Source organism: Nannospalax galili, unplaced genomic scaffold (genome assembly GCF_000622305.1).
Source record: "Nannospalax galili isolate Female #2095 unplaced genomic scaffold, S.galili_v1.0 scaffold107, whole genome shotgun sequence".
In the NCBI taxonomy this organism is placed as follows: domain Eukaryota; kingdom Metazoa; phylum Chordata; class Mammalia; order Rodentia; family Spalacidae; genus Nannospalax; species Nannospalax galili.
Window position 1 is genome coordinate 1,951,391 of NW_008358490.1, and position 17,508 is coordinate 1,968,898.

General features: G+C 39.8%; 1 protein-coding gene across 6 annotated transcripts in view; it reads left to right on the forward strand.

Moving 5' to 3' along the window:
- Positions 1 to 16,774, forward strand: part of Atxn3 (ataxin 3) — a 42,725-nt gene extending 25,951 nt beyond the window's left edge. For 2 of the 6 annotated variants that reach the window (XM_029557957.1, XM_029557959.1), the window contains exons 8-11: positions 2,097 to 2,263; positions 3,511 to 3,607; positions 12,065 to 12,192; positions 14,763 to 16,774. In XM_029557957.1, coding sequence (XP_029413817.1) covers positions 2,097 to 2,263; positions 3,511 to 3,607; positions 12,065 to 12,192; positions 14,763 to 14,860 — 490 coding nt within the window. In that variant the 3' untranslated portion in view covers positions 14,861 to 16,774. Of the gene's footprint in view, positions 1 to 2,096; positions 2,264 to 3,510; positions 3,620 to 12,064; positions 12,193 to 14,762 lie in introns of those variants that run through there. The other 4 variants (XM_029557958.1, XM_008821726.3, XM_008821727.3 and 1 more) reach the window with 4 other exon arrangements.
- Positions 16,775 to 17,508: the final 734 nt, after the last annotated feature.

Here is a 17,508-nt window from a genome sequence, read left to right on the forward strand (position 1 = left end):
ACAGGGTCTCCCTGTAGCTCCAGCTGTCCTGGAACTCACTATGTAGACCAGGCTGGCCTTGAACTCACAAAGATCCTCTGCCTCCCAAGCACTGGGATTAAAGGTGTATGCCACCACGTCCAGCTGTGTGTTTCTATAGTTTTGTATACACATAATACATTTGGATTATATCCAACCCCCATAACTTTTCCTTATCCTCCTTTCTCTGAACCCTTCTTCTTCCCAACAAATAGCCTCCTACTTGCATGCCTTTTTCTCTTCTTTTTTTAAAAATATTTTATTTATTTATTTATTTTTTAATTTTTTTATGCATGTATTGCCTGCGTGTAGGTAAGTGCACCCGTGTCGTGCAATGCGGAGGACAGAAAAGGCTGTCAGATCCCCTGGGACTGGAGTTACGGACAGTTTGTTAGCTGCCATGTAGGTGCTGGGATTTGAACCTAGGTCTTCTGCAAGAACAACCAGTGCTCTTAACCACTGAGCCATCGCTCCAGCCCCACATTTTTCTCTTCTTGAGTTGAGTTAGGGTTGGTTGCCATGAACATGGGCCTAGGGTTATTTACTGGAACATGGGGAACTTCAGTGGCTTTACCACTGAAGAAAAATGACTCCCCCTCCTTCAGCAACCATTAATTGCCAAATAGCTTCTTAGTTATGGATGGGCCTCAGCCCTTCCCTCATCTCTGCGGGAATGTTGATGGCCAGATTTTGTACAGTAACTGTAGCTGCTGGGAGCGCATTCTTGTCCAGAAGGCAGCATGTCACAACTCTTCTCTTATCTCTTGCTCTTAACTCTTTCTGTCCTTTCTTCTATGATGTTCCTTCAGTCTTAGAGGGGTTTTTAGCACTTGGAAAGTTATGCATTTCTGCATTAACTGTTATCCTCTACAAAAAGCTTTTCTGACCACGGTTGAGAATGGCACTAATCTGTATGTCTAAAACTATTTAGAAGGCATGTGACAACAGATCTATTTAGTGAAAGAGTAGAAGTAGGTTCCCCCGGAGGGCCTATGACCTCCCCAGCTGTGGACTTTTGACCAGGTTTATGGTGCCAGGCATGAATTCCTTCCTGTGGAGCAGGACTCAAATCCAGTCAAGGTGGTGGTGCATGCCTTTAATCCCAGAACTCAGGAAGCAGAAGTAGGTGGATCTCTTTGAGATTGAGGCCAGCCTGGTCTACTTAGTGAGTTCCAGACTAGCTGGGGCTACAGGTGTTTCAAAAAACAAAAAAAGTCCTAACAAAAGAAGTGGTTGTTTGCCTTGTAATTCTCATGTCACTATTGCACATCTTATCTGGCTGGACAATATTTTAGAATGCAAGCTCTGCATATAACCCTCCAGCACTATGAGACCCTACCAGCAGCAGGGAGTAAGCTTCAGCTCAACTCCACCTTGGTTTCTCTATTCTGCAGCTAAAGTCTGTAATACTAAATTACCAGTTGGATCTTACCATTTAGTTCTGATGGGCAGCCAAGGGTAATGGCAGTAGTCTGTATTCTTTTGGAGGGCTTCTGCATTTATTTATTCTTTGAGACAGGGTCTCAAGTAGCTCAGACTGGCCTCTGTCTTGCTAAGGATAACCTTGAACTTCACCTCCCCAGTGCTAGAATTACAAGTGTGTGTCGTCATGCTGTTTTGTGTATGGTGCTGAGGATCGAACCCAGGGCTTTGTGTATGTTAGGCAAACTTCTGCCCACTGTGCTGTTTCTCCAGACTCTTCCCCATTTAAAATAATGATCATTTTCAGTGTTTGGGTTCAAATCCTTGATTTCATGCATATGCTATACCACAAGCTATACCCTAGTGCTCCTCCCCACCTTTTAAAAATGAGAGGCAGGTTTCACTAAATTACCCAGTTCTTGAACATTAGCCTCCCGAGTAGCTGAGACCCATAAGCATAGGCCTCTGTGCCTAGCTAGGGTATGTTTTCTTGACGTTATAGAATCAGTTCTTTGAACTACTGTGTATTGGCTTTGTATTACTAGGACTTAGATGCTTGGAAATGTTTTTGTTTAAAATCTTTAGTTTACAAATGCCTTTACGTTGTGTCCAAAATTGAAGGCTAGGCTGCAGTTACTACGCTTTGTGTTTTCCAGTATCCTTAAAGCAGACCTGGAACGAGTCCTAGCAGTCACCGATGGTCCAGGAATGTTAGATGAAGATGAGGAGGAGCTACAAAGGGCTCTGGCGCTCAGTCGTCAGGAAGTTGACATGGAGGACGAAGAAGCAGATCTCCGCAGGGCCATTCAGCTCAGTATACAAGGTATCAACATTTTGATGTGTGCTTTAGTCATTTTTGAAGAATTGGCTCAAATTGTTTAGTTTTTCTGAATAGTGCCCTGTTAGAAATTCTTTGACAGTTACCACAGAAGCACTAGCTCTAAACAGCGTTTCTTTTAAAATTTGTTGATTATAAATCATTTTTATAATATGTATTAGGACTGTATTTCTTGTATTTAATGGAAGTAAAATTGATAATTTTACTTCTGGTTATGTTATTTGACTATAATACTAACATAATTATTACAACAACTAATTAGGATTAATCTTTTAGTGGTCAAATGACCCTTATGCAGTCCAGCTGTTTTATAAGTGCATGCCATTGAATATCTAACACTTACTGGCTATACAGTTTAAGGCTTGAGTCCACTTATGGAGGGAGCACATCTTTTTCATTGATGTAAGTCTATTGATAGAGAGTGAAGATACAGCCCCTTGGGAATGAAGGCAGAGAAAAATTGTGAGGCATTTCAAAGCTGTTTAGTAAAAAGTGTGAAGTGCTTTATTTTTGTAATTTTGTTTTCATCTAATTCATATGAATTTGCTTCTAATTCTACTGAGATTGAATATCATCTGAATTCCTTTAATGTCTCAGTGTAATTGAGGTTCCATGAATATAATTATTCCTGTTACCCTGGGTTTTTCATGTTTTAGGCCTATCTCAGTGCTCCATATGGTATGCAGTCCCATTTTTGAGCAGCAGAGACCTGCTGGATTAGTGCAGTAATGCACAGAAAACCGTCTTACCACTTTATTTCACAGTTCATGTAGAATCTGTGATTGGTACAGTTATCGGTGAGAATTTGGGAGTTGTGGCATCACCCAGATTTTGAGCATGGAGGAGGAAGAGCATGTTTGTTTTGTAATCGTCTGTCTTCAGTTGCGCTGAGGAGTACCATGCCTTCAGAGGTGTGTGTGCATTTTTTAGTAAGTTGCAGAACATAGGAGTGTGGTATTAAAGACCTCATACTAGGTGCACTTTGGACTTATATTCTCACATCTGCTGTATCATAGATGCAGATCAGCCTTGGTTGTAGTGAACACTTTACATTTGGAGTACCTTAATCAGATTTTCCATGAGACTTTCATAGCCTTATATTTACAAAATAGTAGCAGAATGCTTTTAAGAAGAAAACTTTATAGAAGCTTGTGCCAGCAAGAATAAACATAGTATTAACTTGAATAGGTAAATAAAATGATTGGGTTTTATTCCATTTTATTTTTTTTCAGGTGGTTCCAGAAATGTATCTCATGATATTCCACAGACATCAAGTACAACTCTTACATCAGAAGAGCTGCGGAAGAGAAGAGAGGCCTACTTTGAAAAGTAAAGTAGTTGGTACAAATTAAATTTACATATTTAATATTCACTTTATTTTATTTCTCTGTAAATGACTGCTTACTGTCTGAACCTGTGAACATGTGAATATAGTTTTAATTTTTTTACAGAAAATGAAGTATGAAATAGAGTTTTAGATTAAAAACTTTGCTTCAATCTTGGATAAAGTTACATGGAATAGAATGAAGGAAACCTTATGAAATCTACCCAGAGGTAATGGAATTAAGGAAAGGAAGAATAGTGCCTGTTGGTCCTCTCATTGTGGCCTTGGTAACCTGCAAGCCCTGCCTGTTCTTCTGTCAGTTAATAGGAAAGACAGTTTTTGAGGTAGGGAGCGTCCAGGAGAGGTGGTAGGTGGCCCATGGTCCTGCTCCTTATCACGTCAGCATCGGGACATAGATGTAAACTGTAAATCTGAGTCATAAACTCCAAAAACCATCTTCTGTACTCAGTTTATAAGTGCTAAAAAGAAATGTTAACGCTTTCATGGTGTCTTCCTTTCTAGCAACTGTCATTTACAAGTCTCTTTACTTTTTGAAAAAAAAAAATTTTTTTTTGCTGGGTGTGGTAGTGCATACCTTGAATCCCAGCACTCAGGAGACAGAGGCAGGTAGGCCAGCCTGATTTCCACAGTGAGTTCCAAGCCAGCCAACCCTGTATGAGACCCTGTCTTTCCATCCCCACCCTCCATCATACACACACACACACACACACACACACACACACACGATGTTTTGAGACAGGCCTTGTAGTTTTTCTGGCCTCGAACTTAAGACAGTCTTCCTACCTCCGCTTTTCTAGAGCTAGGATCACAGGTGTCTTCCACTGTGCCCAGTTCTTTTTAAAAAACAAAACAAAAAATTCCACCTTAAAAATTGCATGATTTCCGGGCGTGGTGGTGCACGCCTTTAATCCCAGCACTCAGGAGGCAGAGGCAGGCGGAGTTCGAGGCCAGTGTGGTCTCCATAGCGAATCCAGGCCAGCTGGGTACAGGGAGACCCTGTCTCAAAAAAGACCAAAATAATAATAATAATTACATGATTAATAAGTTAATCAGATCCTCTGATCCCAGGCCAGAAACATAAGACAGACTAGAGACTGAATCTGCCCAGTTACTGTGTCTCATCAATTCAAAGATGCATATATTTTCACATTTCATCATTTATCTGAAAGACTAGGCATACAGCTCAGTAATAAGGGTGCTCACCAAACATGCATTAAGCTTTGGGTTCCAGCCCCAAAGGTTGAGAAGGACCTCCTGACATCCTGATTGGCGTTGTAGTAGTATCTAAAGTGTTGGAACATTTTACATCTGCTGGTATGGTGGAGATAATATTTACCTTTTTTCTGTTTTCTGTTTTTTTAAGTAACAACTCAGAAGTATATGAAGGAAAGTTCTGATCAGCTGACATCCTCTTAATGTGAGGTATTTCTAGTATTCAGTGACTGATTGATGAACTTTATTCTATTTTAAAATTTTAAATAGCACTTATTAGTGTTTTTCATGTCTTTAAAAATTTTTAATTAACTTTTACTTTTTTGATAAACATCAGATTTATGCATAAGTCCATATTTATTACTCAGATTTAATAAATACAACCAACATGGCCCAAGTTTTATGCCACTAATTCCCATGCTTTCCATTATTCTGTCTACAAGCTTGGATTTTGTAACAAATCATAGTCATCCTATTGTTGCTATTTTTATAGGTGTCTCCAGACTGAGGATTTGGGGGGGTATATGTATGGGGTTTTTTGTTGTTGTTGCTTTGTTTTTCTGGGGTTTTGGGGTTTTTTTGGCAGAGTCTCATTTGCTGTCCCAGCTAGCTTCAAATTCACAATTGTCCTGCCTCTGATCCCTCAGTGCTGGGATTAGAGGTATACACCACACCTGGCTTGACTATGTTCTTGGGTGTATGTGTGTATCTTTGTGTGTTTTCTAGCATAGCCAAATCCTGTTGTCACAAAGCGATAATGATTGACAGTTTTTGTCATTAAATACCTACTCTTAAAAATAACTTACAACTACTTAAGTAGGTAAAATTAGTATTCTGAAAGATTTAAGAGTTAAGAAAATCTATGTTCCCATTATCCCTTCCTTCAGTAGATGATGTTAGTGTCTGGGCACGTTCTCTTCTTGTCATCTTGTCATTCTGTGTGTGTGTGTGCCTGTGTGTCTGTGTGTGTTGGTTATACCTATTTTCCCATGATGGTAAATATCTTCGTTTTTTTTCTTTTTCTTTTCTTTTTTTTTTTTTTTTTTTGTCTTTGAGACAGGATTTCCCTGTAGCCCCAGCTGTCCTGGAATTCACTGTGTAGACCAGGATGGCCTTGAACTCACAGAGATCCACTTGCCTCTGCCTCCCAAGGGTAAATATCTTCTTAACAGTTTTCATGATATTTTGTAAAGCAGATGAGTGTTTCATAATTTATTTATAAGCCTTTTGATGTTTTCTATTGTAATTAATAGTGCAACAAGCAATCTTTGTATTGATTCTGTGCTTTAAATCTCCCCTAATTACTCTGGGAATGTCTTATGTTGGGTTACCCAAGATGATCATTTTTTAAAGGTCTCGATACAGAGTTCTAAAATGCTTGCAGGATAGTTCTCAAGTGAAACTTCTGTGATAATTTCATAAAGTTTTGGCCAGAATAAAAAAGTCCAAACAGACATTCTTTGTACAGAAACTATACAGTTTATAAGTGCAGTAAAGAAAAGTAGAGCATATGGCGCTGAGGAATGACTCAGTCAATAAAGAACTTATCAAGCCCAAGGACCTCACTTCAGAACACATATAAAAATGTTAATGGTGGGGGGCGGGATTTAGCTCAGTGGTAGAACGCTTGCCTAGCAAGCACAAGGCACTAGGTTTGGTCCTCAGCTCTGGGGAAAAAAAGAAAATGCTAGTGTGTTGGGGCTGGAGAGATGGTTCAGTGATTAAGAGCACTGACTGCTCTTGCAGAGGACCCGGGTTCAGTCCCTAGCACCCACATGACACCCACATGGCGGCTATGAACCGTCCTTAACTCCAGTTCCAGGGGAATCCAAAGCCCTCTTCTGTCGTCCATGACACAGGTGCACTCACATACATGCAGGCAACAACTCATACACATAAAATAAAAAATAATAAATATTAAAAAAAAAAAAAAGCTAGTGTGGTCATGCGTGTTTGTAATCCCAGCACCTGGAAGTGTAGGCAGGTGGGTCCCCTGACTGGCCAGCCAGTCCACCCTAATTGGTGAACTTCAGACCAGTTAGAGACCCTGTCTCAAAGGAGCTGGATGACTTCCCTGAGGACACCGAAAATTGTCCTCTAGCCTCCACATGTGCACACATGCATGCAAGAACATTTGCACACACACAAACATACATACATATACATCTGAAAATGAAGACATCTAAAGATGTAAAATATTAAAATATGCTTCTTTATTTTTAATTTAAAATTTTTTATTACATTGATGTGTGTATGTGTGTGCATGTGCATGTGTGTGTCACAGCATGCATGTGAACATAGGAGCACACATTGCAGGAGTTGATTCTCTTCCTCCAACCCAGAGATGGAACTCAGGTCATCAGACTTAGCAGCCAGAGCCTTTATTTACCTGCTGAGCCATCTCACCAATCCCATTCTTTTATTCAGACATTTTATTAATTTTTTTAGATTAAAAGCATGAAAGTTTTAGCCAGACATAGTGACACACACCTTTAATCTCAGCACTTGGGAGGCAGAGGCAGGTGAATCTATGAATTCAAGGGCAGCCTGCTCTACCTAGCAAGTTCCAGGCCAGCTGGGGCTACAGGGAGACCCTGTCTCAAAAAGGCAAAAAAAAAAAGTGAAACTTTCAATATATTTTTGTATTTTTTAGTAGCAAGAAAGATAATTTAGTAGCATCCTATAATGAATAAGTTGACTATAACAATCACAATTAAAAAGCCATAACTAGTGGAGCTAAAGAGATGACTCAGCAGTTGTGAACACTGGCTGCTCTTGCAGAGGACCCAGGTTCGATTTCCAGTACTCAGTAGCTAAAAATCGTCTGTAACTCTGATTCCAGAGGATCCGACACTGTCCTCTGACCCCCAAGGGGATTGCACAACAGATACATTTGTATACACGCAGGCAATAAACTAATATACATAATTAAAAATAATAAAGTATTTTAAAAGCCATAACTAGTACCAGGCATGGTGGCGCGTGCCTTTAGTTCCAGCAGAGGCAGGCGGATCCCTGTGAGTTCAAGGCCAGCCTGGTCTATATAGTGAGTTCTAGGCCAGCTGGGGCTATAGAAGAAACCCTGTCTAGAAAAGACCAAAAAAAAAAAGCCATAACTACTGCTTTTTAGCTGACATAATGTGGCCAGCCTTGCACTTTTGAAAGGTGTCTGGTCATGAGCACGCCCCCTTTCTAGTAGTTGGTTGTGGGTTAACAGTGATTTCCAGCCTTAGTCCTTCAAAGTATACAGAATCAGTAGAGAAGCTAAGAAACTGTATTTGCCATTCATTCAAATCTTAACCTGACTAGGTCCTCTCTCTCTAGCTTCTGTCTTTGGGCTTTTGGTTGAACCGTTGTCAGGTATCTGGCTGTCTCTTCCTTTCTTCCTTCTCCAGCCGATCCTGGTGCTAACTTGCTATTCAGAGTTTTAACTGTTCTTTTCCCCATCCCCATTGAGTATTCAGTGCTTCAAATGTAATGTGGTGATCAAATAAAATTCTTTATAGGATCTCTTTCTTGTATAAAAACTACTGTGGGAATTTTTTTTAAGATTTTATTTTTATGTGTGGGAGTGTTTTGCCTACATATATGAAAGTGCACCACATGCATGCCTAGTGCCTGCAGAGGCCAGAAGAGAGAGTCAGATCCCCTGGAACTGGATAAAGGATGGGTGTTAGCCACCATGTAGATTCTGGAAACCGAACCTGGGCCGTCTGGGAGAGGCGGCCAGTGCTCTTAACCCCAGAGCCATCTCTCCAGCTCAAAATTACTGTTAAAAATTAGCCCATTGGGGCTGAAGAGATGGTTCAGCTTTTAAGAACTACTCTCTGCTCTCCCAGAGGACCCATTTTGGTTCCCAGCACCCACAGGGTGGCTAACAGTCATCTATAACTGCAGTTCCACAGGGATCTGACATCCTCTTCTGACCTCCACAGGCAATGCAATGCACATGGTGTGCTTACATACAAGCAGGCAAAGCACTCATACAGATAAGATAAACATAGCTGGACATGGTGGCATACACCTTTAATCTCAGCACTCAGGAGACAAGGCAGACATGTCTCTGTGAGATCGAGCCTAGCCTAGTCTACATAGTAAGTCCCAGGCCAATTGGGGCTACAGAAAGATCGTGTCTCACAAGCAACAAAAACCCCATAAAATAAAAATAAGTTAAAATTTTAATTAAAAAATTTTTAACCCACCAGAAGTTTTAAAAAAAATAGCCTATTACAAATTCATAATTTTTAAGGAAAATTTGGTAAGTAATATTTTCATAGCCATGACAGTTTTTTCTAGCAGGAATCTCTACATCTCTTTTACCAGTCATAAACCAAGCAAAACTACCACATCAGCCATGGTACTGTTAATGCCTGCCATAACTCATGTTAGAAGCATAAAATAAATGGTGGATATGAAGATTATTTTGTAAACTAGTAAGTATTCCACAGATAGATATTTGTTAGCATTACTTAATATCTTTTCCAGGAGTAGCTTTGAAATGATACAGTCTGCTTGTTATAAGAAACTTAGTGTTTCATAGTAAGGAAGGATACAAATATTTTCATAGCCAAGGAGTGCCATAATATTTTGATTGCCTACTGCTTAAGTCATTGCTTTAGTGGCATGGCATAGTTTATCAGACAGCTTGGTTTAAGAACAAACTACTAGGGGTGTTTAAGCAGAAATGTAATTAACAGGGAAATTAAGGCTTACAAGTTTAGAAAAGCTCTCAGCCAGGCCTACACAATATTACAGGCCAGTTTGTGAGGACTACAACCACTGCCATGTTAGGATTATAGAGGATCAGATACTGCATTTAAGAATAGGCTGCTGGGGGCTGGAGAGCACATACTGCTCTTACAGAAGACCTTAATTCACTTCCCAGCACCCACATTGGGCATCTCACAATTGCCTGTCACTCTAGCTTGGGGAATCCCAACAGGCTTTTCTGGCCCTCAGGGGCATCTGCAATACATACACAAATACACATAATTTTAAATTTTTAAAAAATTAAATCTTTTTTTAAAAAAAAGAACAGGTAATAGGGGCTGGAGAGATGGTTCAGCAGTTAAGAGCACTGACTGCTCTTGCGGAGGACCCAAATTCTGTTCCCAGCACCCACATGGCAGCTAACTACTATCCATAACTCTAGTTCAAGGGGATCCAGTGCCTTCTTCTGGCCTCCACAGGCATTGCACTCATATGGTACACTTACATACATCCAGGCAATGTGCTCCTATATATAAAATAAAAATAAAATATTTTTTTTTTCTTTTTGAGACGGGGTCTCCCTGTAGTGAGGCTGGCCTGGAACTCACTATGTAGACCAGACTGGCTTGAACTCACACAGATCTGCCTCCCAAGTGTTGGGATTAAAGGGGTATGCCACCACACCTGGTGTTAAATAAAATATTTTTTACAAAATTAAAAGCAGAAGCCAGGCATGGTGGTGCACGCCTTTAATCCTAGCACTTGGGAGACAGAGGTAGGAGGATCTCTGTGAGTTCAAGGCCAGCCTGGTCTGCATAGTGAGTCCCAGGACAGCGGGGGCTACAGGGAGACCCTTTTCAAAAAAAAAAAAAAAAAAAAAAAAAAAAATTAAAAATAGAATAAAGGTTATCCCTCTGAAGCAGCAATCTCCTTGGAGTTCAGTTTCATCCTAGGCTACATACCTGGACTAAAGACCCTATTTCAAAAAACAAAACAGGAAGCAAAAGATTCAGAAAAATGCTATTAATAATTCATTTAAAATCATATCATATAGTGGCACACGCCTTTAATCCCAGCACTTGGGAGGCAGAGGCAGGCGGATCTTTGTGAGTTTGAGGCCGGCCTGGTCTACAAAGTGAGTTCCAGGACAGCTGGGGCTACAAGGAGACCCTGTCTCAAAAAGACAAAAAAGAAAAATCATATACATTTTTAAAATCTAGGCTTTCTCACTCTCAGTCATTGTAAGGATTTTTGGGGGTTTGTTTTTTAGTTTTCTGTGTATGTATTCATAAAAGCAGTAGTACACAGAGCTCCCTATACCTTTCTTTACCTTTACCCATATTCTCTGGTTGTTGACATTTCAGAAATACATGGGAATAACATGTATGTTCTCTCATTGTGGCTTAGTATTTCAGCATACATTTTTCTAAATACAAGGATATACTCCTACGTGTTTTGTTTTTGAGACAGTATCGCAGTATGTTGCCCAGGTTAGTATTGAACTCCTAGGCCCAGGTAATCTCCTGGCTCAGCCTCCTGAGTTCCATGGAGTACAGGCACAGCCAGCTTCACACTCACTTTATTTTTTTTTTGAGACAGGGTCTTCCTGTAGCCCAACTGGCCTAGAACTCACAGAGACCTGCCTTCCTCTGCCTCCCAGGAGCCATGCACCACCATGCCCAGCCATGCTCACATTTTTAAATGCTTTCTAATTGCCCTGCCTACATGTTTTAAAAATAAGGCTTTTATGACATTGTTTATACTTTTAAAAATACAGAAGAAAGCATGGTGGCACACGCCTTTAATCCCAGCAGAGGCAGGCGGATCTCTGTTAGATCAAAGCCAGCCTAGTCTTCATAGTGAATCTAGGCCAGTTGTGTCTACAGGGAGACCCTGTCTCAAAAAGATCCCCCCCCCAAATACTTAATACAGTAGATAGTGGAAACTTGGTAATGTATGGGAAATAGTTGTTTGCAATTTTGATTCATCAAATAATGAAGTAGCCATGTAGTAGGCACAGTTTCAGGCCCTGGGGAAACAGGTAAGCAACATAATGTTTGCCCTCTCATTAGCTTACAAGCCAAGCAGAAGCATACAGATGACAGTACATTTGTGTTGAGAATTAAAATGAAATAGAAGGTTTGCAGGGTACTTTTGGTGGGGTGGGCAGGAGAGGCATCTCTAGGGAAATGCTTACTAAGTTCAGACCTCAGTGACAAGAAGGAGCCACCCAGGGAAAGAGCACATTAACTCACATGATAATTTGACATGGTTTGTCTTGTCAAAGGTACTTTTCAGTGACTCCTTACAGTATTAAGGATGGATAAACATTCATTTGCATAAGGATAGCTACTAGTACATCTTGCACAGCAAATGAAAATAGTAACCTCTTTTCTGATAATCCAGATATGTAGGTTTTTTAGGATAAACACTTTCATACTTGTAATTGTCAGACTGATTCTCACGTGGTTTTCATGCCAGTGACTATTTTGATTTATGGAACAATTTATTTTTCTTAGGCGTTTTCAATATATATTCACTTCTGAATGTTCCAGGCAGCAGCAGCAGGAGGTGGTTCCACCTGGGCAGCTTTCATATCCATGTGAAAGACCGACCACAAGTTCAGGAGGACTCAGGAATGATCAAGGTACAGCTAGCTCTCTGGCCATTCACCATGTTTGCCAATTAAATGCTTTTCTTGATACCCAGGGTCCATGTCATTTTTACTCTATACTTGTTTCTTCCTTTTTTGTTTCTGTTTTTTTTTTTTTGTCTTTTTGAGACAAGGTCTCCATGTAGCCCCAGCTGACCTGGAACTCACTGTGTAGACCAGGCTGGCCTTGAACTCACAGAGATCCGCCTGCCTTTGCCTCCCAAGTGCTGGGACTAAAGGCGTGTGCTGCCACGCCCAGCTTTTGTTTCTTCCTTTTTTCATTGGATTAAAACTCTTAAATGAAGTATGCTAAATTCCACTGGACTAAGGAGTAGAAAGAGCGTTTGATAAGTACTTGAGTTTTATTTATTATTCAATATAGTTTGCTTTATGTTTTGAGATAGCCTCACTATGTAGCCAAGTCTAGCCTAGAACTCACTGTGTAGCCCAGACTGGCCTAAACTCACGATCTTCCTGTTTCAGCCTCTTTATTATTAGCCTCCAGGCATGCACCACCATGCATAGCTTGGTTTTAAAATTATCAACACAATGGTACCTGTACTCAACACTTGGGAGTCTGAGCAGGAAGATCATGAGTTTGAGGCCAGGCTGGGCTCAAAAAAAATGTTACTTTGGTGCTGGAGAGATAGCTCAGCAGTTAAGAGCACTGACTGCTCTTAGAAGAGGACCTGGGTTCAATTCCCAGCACCCACATGGCAGCTACAAACCATCCTTAACTCCAATTCCAGGGGAATCCAAAGCCCTCTTCTGACCTCTGCGGCATGGCATGACACAGGTGCATTCATACATGTAGGCAATACACTCATAAAATAAAAATAATAAAATATTTTTTTTAATTTAAAAGATAAAAATTTTTTTAATGTTATTTTAAAGCTACATGGAACCACATCCAACACTGTGCTAATGTCTGTGTCAATATCTGGGTTTGAGTTTGAGCTTTAGTTATTGAAAGTGTATCTAGCTGACAGGTCCATAGGACCTCTATCTTTGCAATGTTCTGTGAATTGGTAATTACTTAAAAATAAAAAGGTTTTCTATAAAGTGTAAATTGTTTTGGCTCGAGAGATTACTCAGCAGTTAAGCACTGGCTGTTCTTATAGAGGACCCAGGTTCAGCTTCCAGCACCCACATGACAGCTAACAACCATCCGTAACTCAGGTTCCAGAAGATCTGATGCTCTCTTCTGACCACTGGCACTGAATGACACAGGTGTACCTATCTACATGCAGGCAATACACTCATACACATAAAATAAAAATTAAAAAGTTTAAAATGGAGGGGCTGGAGAGATAGCTCAGTGGTTAAGAGCACTGACTGTTCTTGCAGAGGACCCGGGTTTGATTCCCAGCATCACACATGGCTGCTATGAACTGGCTACAAACCATCCTTAACTCCAGTTCCAGGGGAATAAGCCCTCTTCTGACCTCCGCCGCATTGCACGACGCGAGTACACTCACATACATGCAGGCAATACACTCATACACATAAAAAAAAATATTTAAATTAAAAAAAAAAAAAGATAGTCTCAGGTTTAAAAAAAAAACTTAAAGCGCCAGGCATGATGGCACACGCCTTTAATCCCAGCACTCAGGAGGCAGAGGCATCTCTGAATTCAAGGGTAGCCTGGTCTCCATAGCGAATCCAGGCCAGCTGAGGCTACAGGGAGACCCTGTCTCAAAAAGACCAAATAAAAAAGAAAAAAAAACCTTACAGGGGTAAATTGTTAGCATACACACTAAAGCTCAAATTCATATCACTAAGTAAAAAGTCACATTGAACAGGCTACATACTTACCATAGGAGTCCATTTACATGATTTTCAGGAAAGGCAGAAAGAACTGTACAACAGACAGTAGTATCTGGCTAAGCTTGGGGAGTGGTCACAGAGGCAGCAGGAAGGAACCCGGAAAAGGGGCAGCAGTAGACAGGATGAGTGTGTGTCTTAATGGTGGTATTTTGTTCTCTATACATTTGTGGGTTTTTTAAATGCTACTAAAAAAGAAGCATGTAAATTACAAAGTCAAGAAAGGAAACTTGGGTTGGCAAGAAGGCTCAGCAGGCAAAGGCACTTGCCACCAAGACTGACATCGAGTTCAGTCTGCAGAACCCACATGGTAGGAGAGAACCAGTTCCAACTAGTTGTCCTCCAATCTCTACACACATGTTGAGGCACGTGTATGTCCACATACAAATGCTTACAGTTTTTTTTTTAAAGAAAACTAGTATTTAAGTAGAAGTACATTTCCTAAAAGTTTGCCTTTTTTTCTTTGTTTTGAGACAGTCTCATGTAGCCTAGGTTGGATTTATACTTTATGTAGCCAAGGATGACCTTGAACTTTGATTCTCTTACCTCCATTTCCGGAGTGCTAAGATTACCTGTTTTACCTAGTATGCCCTGTTTTATGCCATACTAGGAACTGAACCCAGGCCTTGTGCAAATTAGTCAAGCACTCTTATCAACTGGGCTACGCCTTCAGCTTAAAAGTTTACCTTTTGGTAACAGAATTTTCCAGAAATTTCTGAGAAATGTGTTTTATTTCCCAGCAGGTAATGCTATGAGCGAAGAAGACATGCTTCGGGCTGCTGTGACCATGTCTTTAGAAACTGTTAAAGATAACTTGAAAGCAGAAGGAAAAAAATAATACCTTTCAAAACTCATTTTGATACTCATTACTTTCTAACACTGTCCTGTGTGATTACAACATAGGGTCCATTTTTGGTAACGTGTCAAAGAGATCAGTGTTTACCAGAGGAAATCAGACACTTCAGGGGTTTGTAAACAAATGAGCAGAAACTCAGAAAATGTATTAGTCATAGGACTAAATAATGAAACAAATACGCCAAAGAGGCAGTCAGCAATTAAATTTAAAGTAGTTTTCTAAATGTCCCTTTTTGTTTTTCAAGTGTGCAATATCTAACATGTCTAAAATTAGGGCATTTTCCTTAACTCTCTTTACAGACCACCTGTTCAGCTCTTACCACAGGGCTTGTGGATAGTTTTGTTTTCATTTTCTCTCTCCTGTTGCGGGTGGTTGGCTCTCTTCATAGTCTAATCATTTCTTCCATTTCCTATTGATCATACTAACCTTTTGTGGAAATGTCTCTTGTCTTTTTCCAGAAAGATAAACCCATCTCCCCAAGTCTATAATTCGGTGCTCGGATACCCTCTTGTGTTATTTTCTCTGGTCACAGTTTCTGTGCTTCATGGTTTCATTATTTTTCCGCAACTCTTTTCAAACATGGTAATCTATTCTGAGGTTTTACTTTTTAAGCCCTCGCTAATGGGGACATTATTTCCTAACTTTGATGCATTCCTCAACTCTGAAATCAGCTCTACTCAAGTACTTGGGAATAAATGAGCTTGTTTTTTTAATGTGTGAGCATGTGCTTTCCTAGATGCTTTGTGAATGTCTTTTCGGTCCTGTCAGACCTTACTTTTGTAACCCTTTCCTGCGCCTTACTGTTTCCTTCTCTAGTTGAGAAAAGGAGAAGCTAGTATGCAAGCTGATTTCCTTCTAAGACTTAACATATGCACCCACCATGAATGTATGGCAGGAGCAGTTCGGCCTTCGGTGTTAGTGGCAGGTTCATCTTATTCTATGACTGCAGCTTTGTTTTCTGTGTACAGCTGAGTCCTGGAATGTAGATCTTCACATTTTCTAGTAGACTGTAGCCTGCCAGAGATGGCGGTCTGGAACATGAAAATAATTTACTAATGAAAATATATTAAAATTTATACCCTTGCATCTTTAAAGAGCTTAAGAATTGTAGAGGTCACAGTACTTAAAGGGTCTGTAAATAAGAAAATCCTTAGTTTTGATAAACATTCTTTAATTGGGATGCACAGGGAGTGTCTTGCTGGGACAGTACATTGGTATGATTTTTGTGAAAATTAGCCATGTGTCTAACAAAGGTGTCATAGATTCTGTCATCTGCTCTCCATTCCTCACTCCCCAGCCCGTTTGAAGCCCTTTTGAATGTTGAATTGTACATAAGGTAGAATTCAAGAAGCAGTTTTGGCTGACAGCCTAGGAAAGTAAAGTCTGGTGACTTGCTCTACTGGTCCGTGCTGCTACGCACGTTTATCAGGGAAGGTTTTTGATGTAGGATTTATTGTTAACTAACTGAAAAACATAAAAATATTTTTTTATTTATGATTATGAAATACTTTTTCTTGGGTAGAACAGATTTCTTTTCTTTTTCTTTCTTTTTTTTTTGGCAGTGCTAGGGATTGAAGCCAGGGCCTCCTGTGAGCTAAGCAAGCTCTCTACCTCTGAGCTTCATCCCTAGCTCTGCAGCAGAGTTTTTCTTTTAGTCATCAATTTGTGCAATTAAAGATTTTTGGAGTTTTCCTTACACAAAATTAAGCAGTTTTATTTTAAAATCTATAGTTTTCTTTAAATAATTGAAAGGGTTTCAGAAGAATTGTGAAACTTTAGGGTGTTGGAACTAGAAATCTTCCCTAAAGATTCACAAAGTTAAATGTCTGGAGACTGAACATTTATGTAATTATCCTAGTGTACTAGTCATACTATCCATGGACATTGAACGTGACCTTTTCCCTTGGAAAAACCACATTACACTTTGCATACACTTAAATTGATGAGCTACCTAATAGAAAAATGAGAAAACCGATGTGCATTTGAGTTTTAACTTTGGAGTGTAGAAAAGTTCATCAACACACCTGAGTTAAAGCACTTTAGAAAATACGGCATATTGATTTTTATTAGAGGCTTTTTAAAGAAGAGCTGAGCACACACTGGATACCTTCGAATATGTTTGTTTAGTTTTTTGTGAAATTGTCATATTTGGCAAGGCAAATCCAGAATCAACATTGAACTTCCGTCTCTTTGGGTTGACCTAAGTATATCTGAACGTTTAGCTTCTGTTCTTACTGAGTAGCCAGTGTGAAAAGATGGCAGTGCTTATAACCATAGTATCAAAAGGTGTAAAAGTTATATAAAGCTATAGTTCATACCCCAGGGACTGTCATTAATGTACTGTACCTGCAAGACAGTCAGGAACACATAAATCCAGTCACTGTCATGCTATGAACTTGATAAAGATTTCCATTCTGTTTTTGCTAATTGGGAACACTTTAATGTTTAATATTTAAACTACTGGTATCATTTTTCTAATGTATAACTTGTATTACCAGGCAAAAATATGTACAGTAGTAATACTAGTGTTAAAAATGTAAGAAAACTTGGTTGCGTGTACCTTTAATCCCACATTGAGGAGTCAGAGGCAGGTAGATCTCTGTGAATTCCAGGCCAGCCTGGTCTACGTA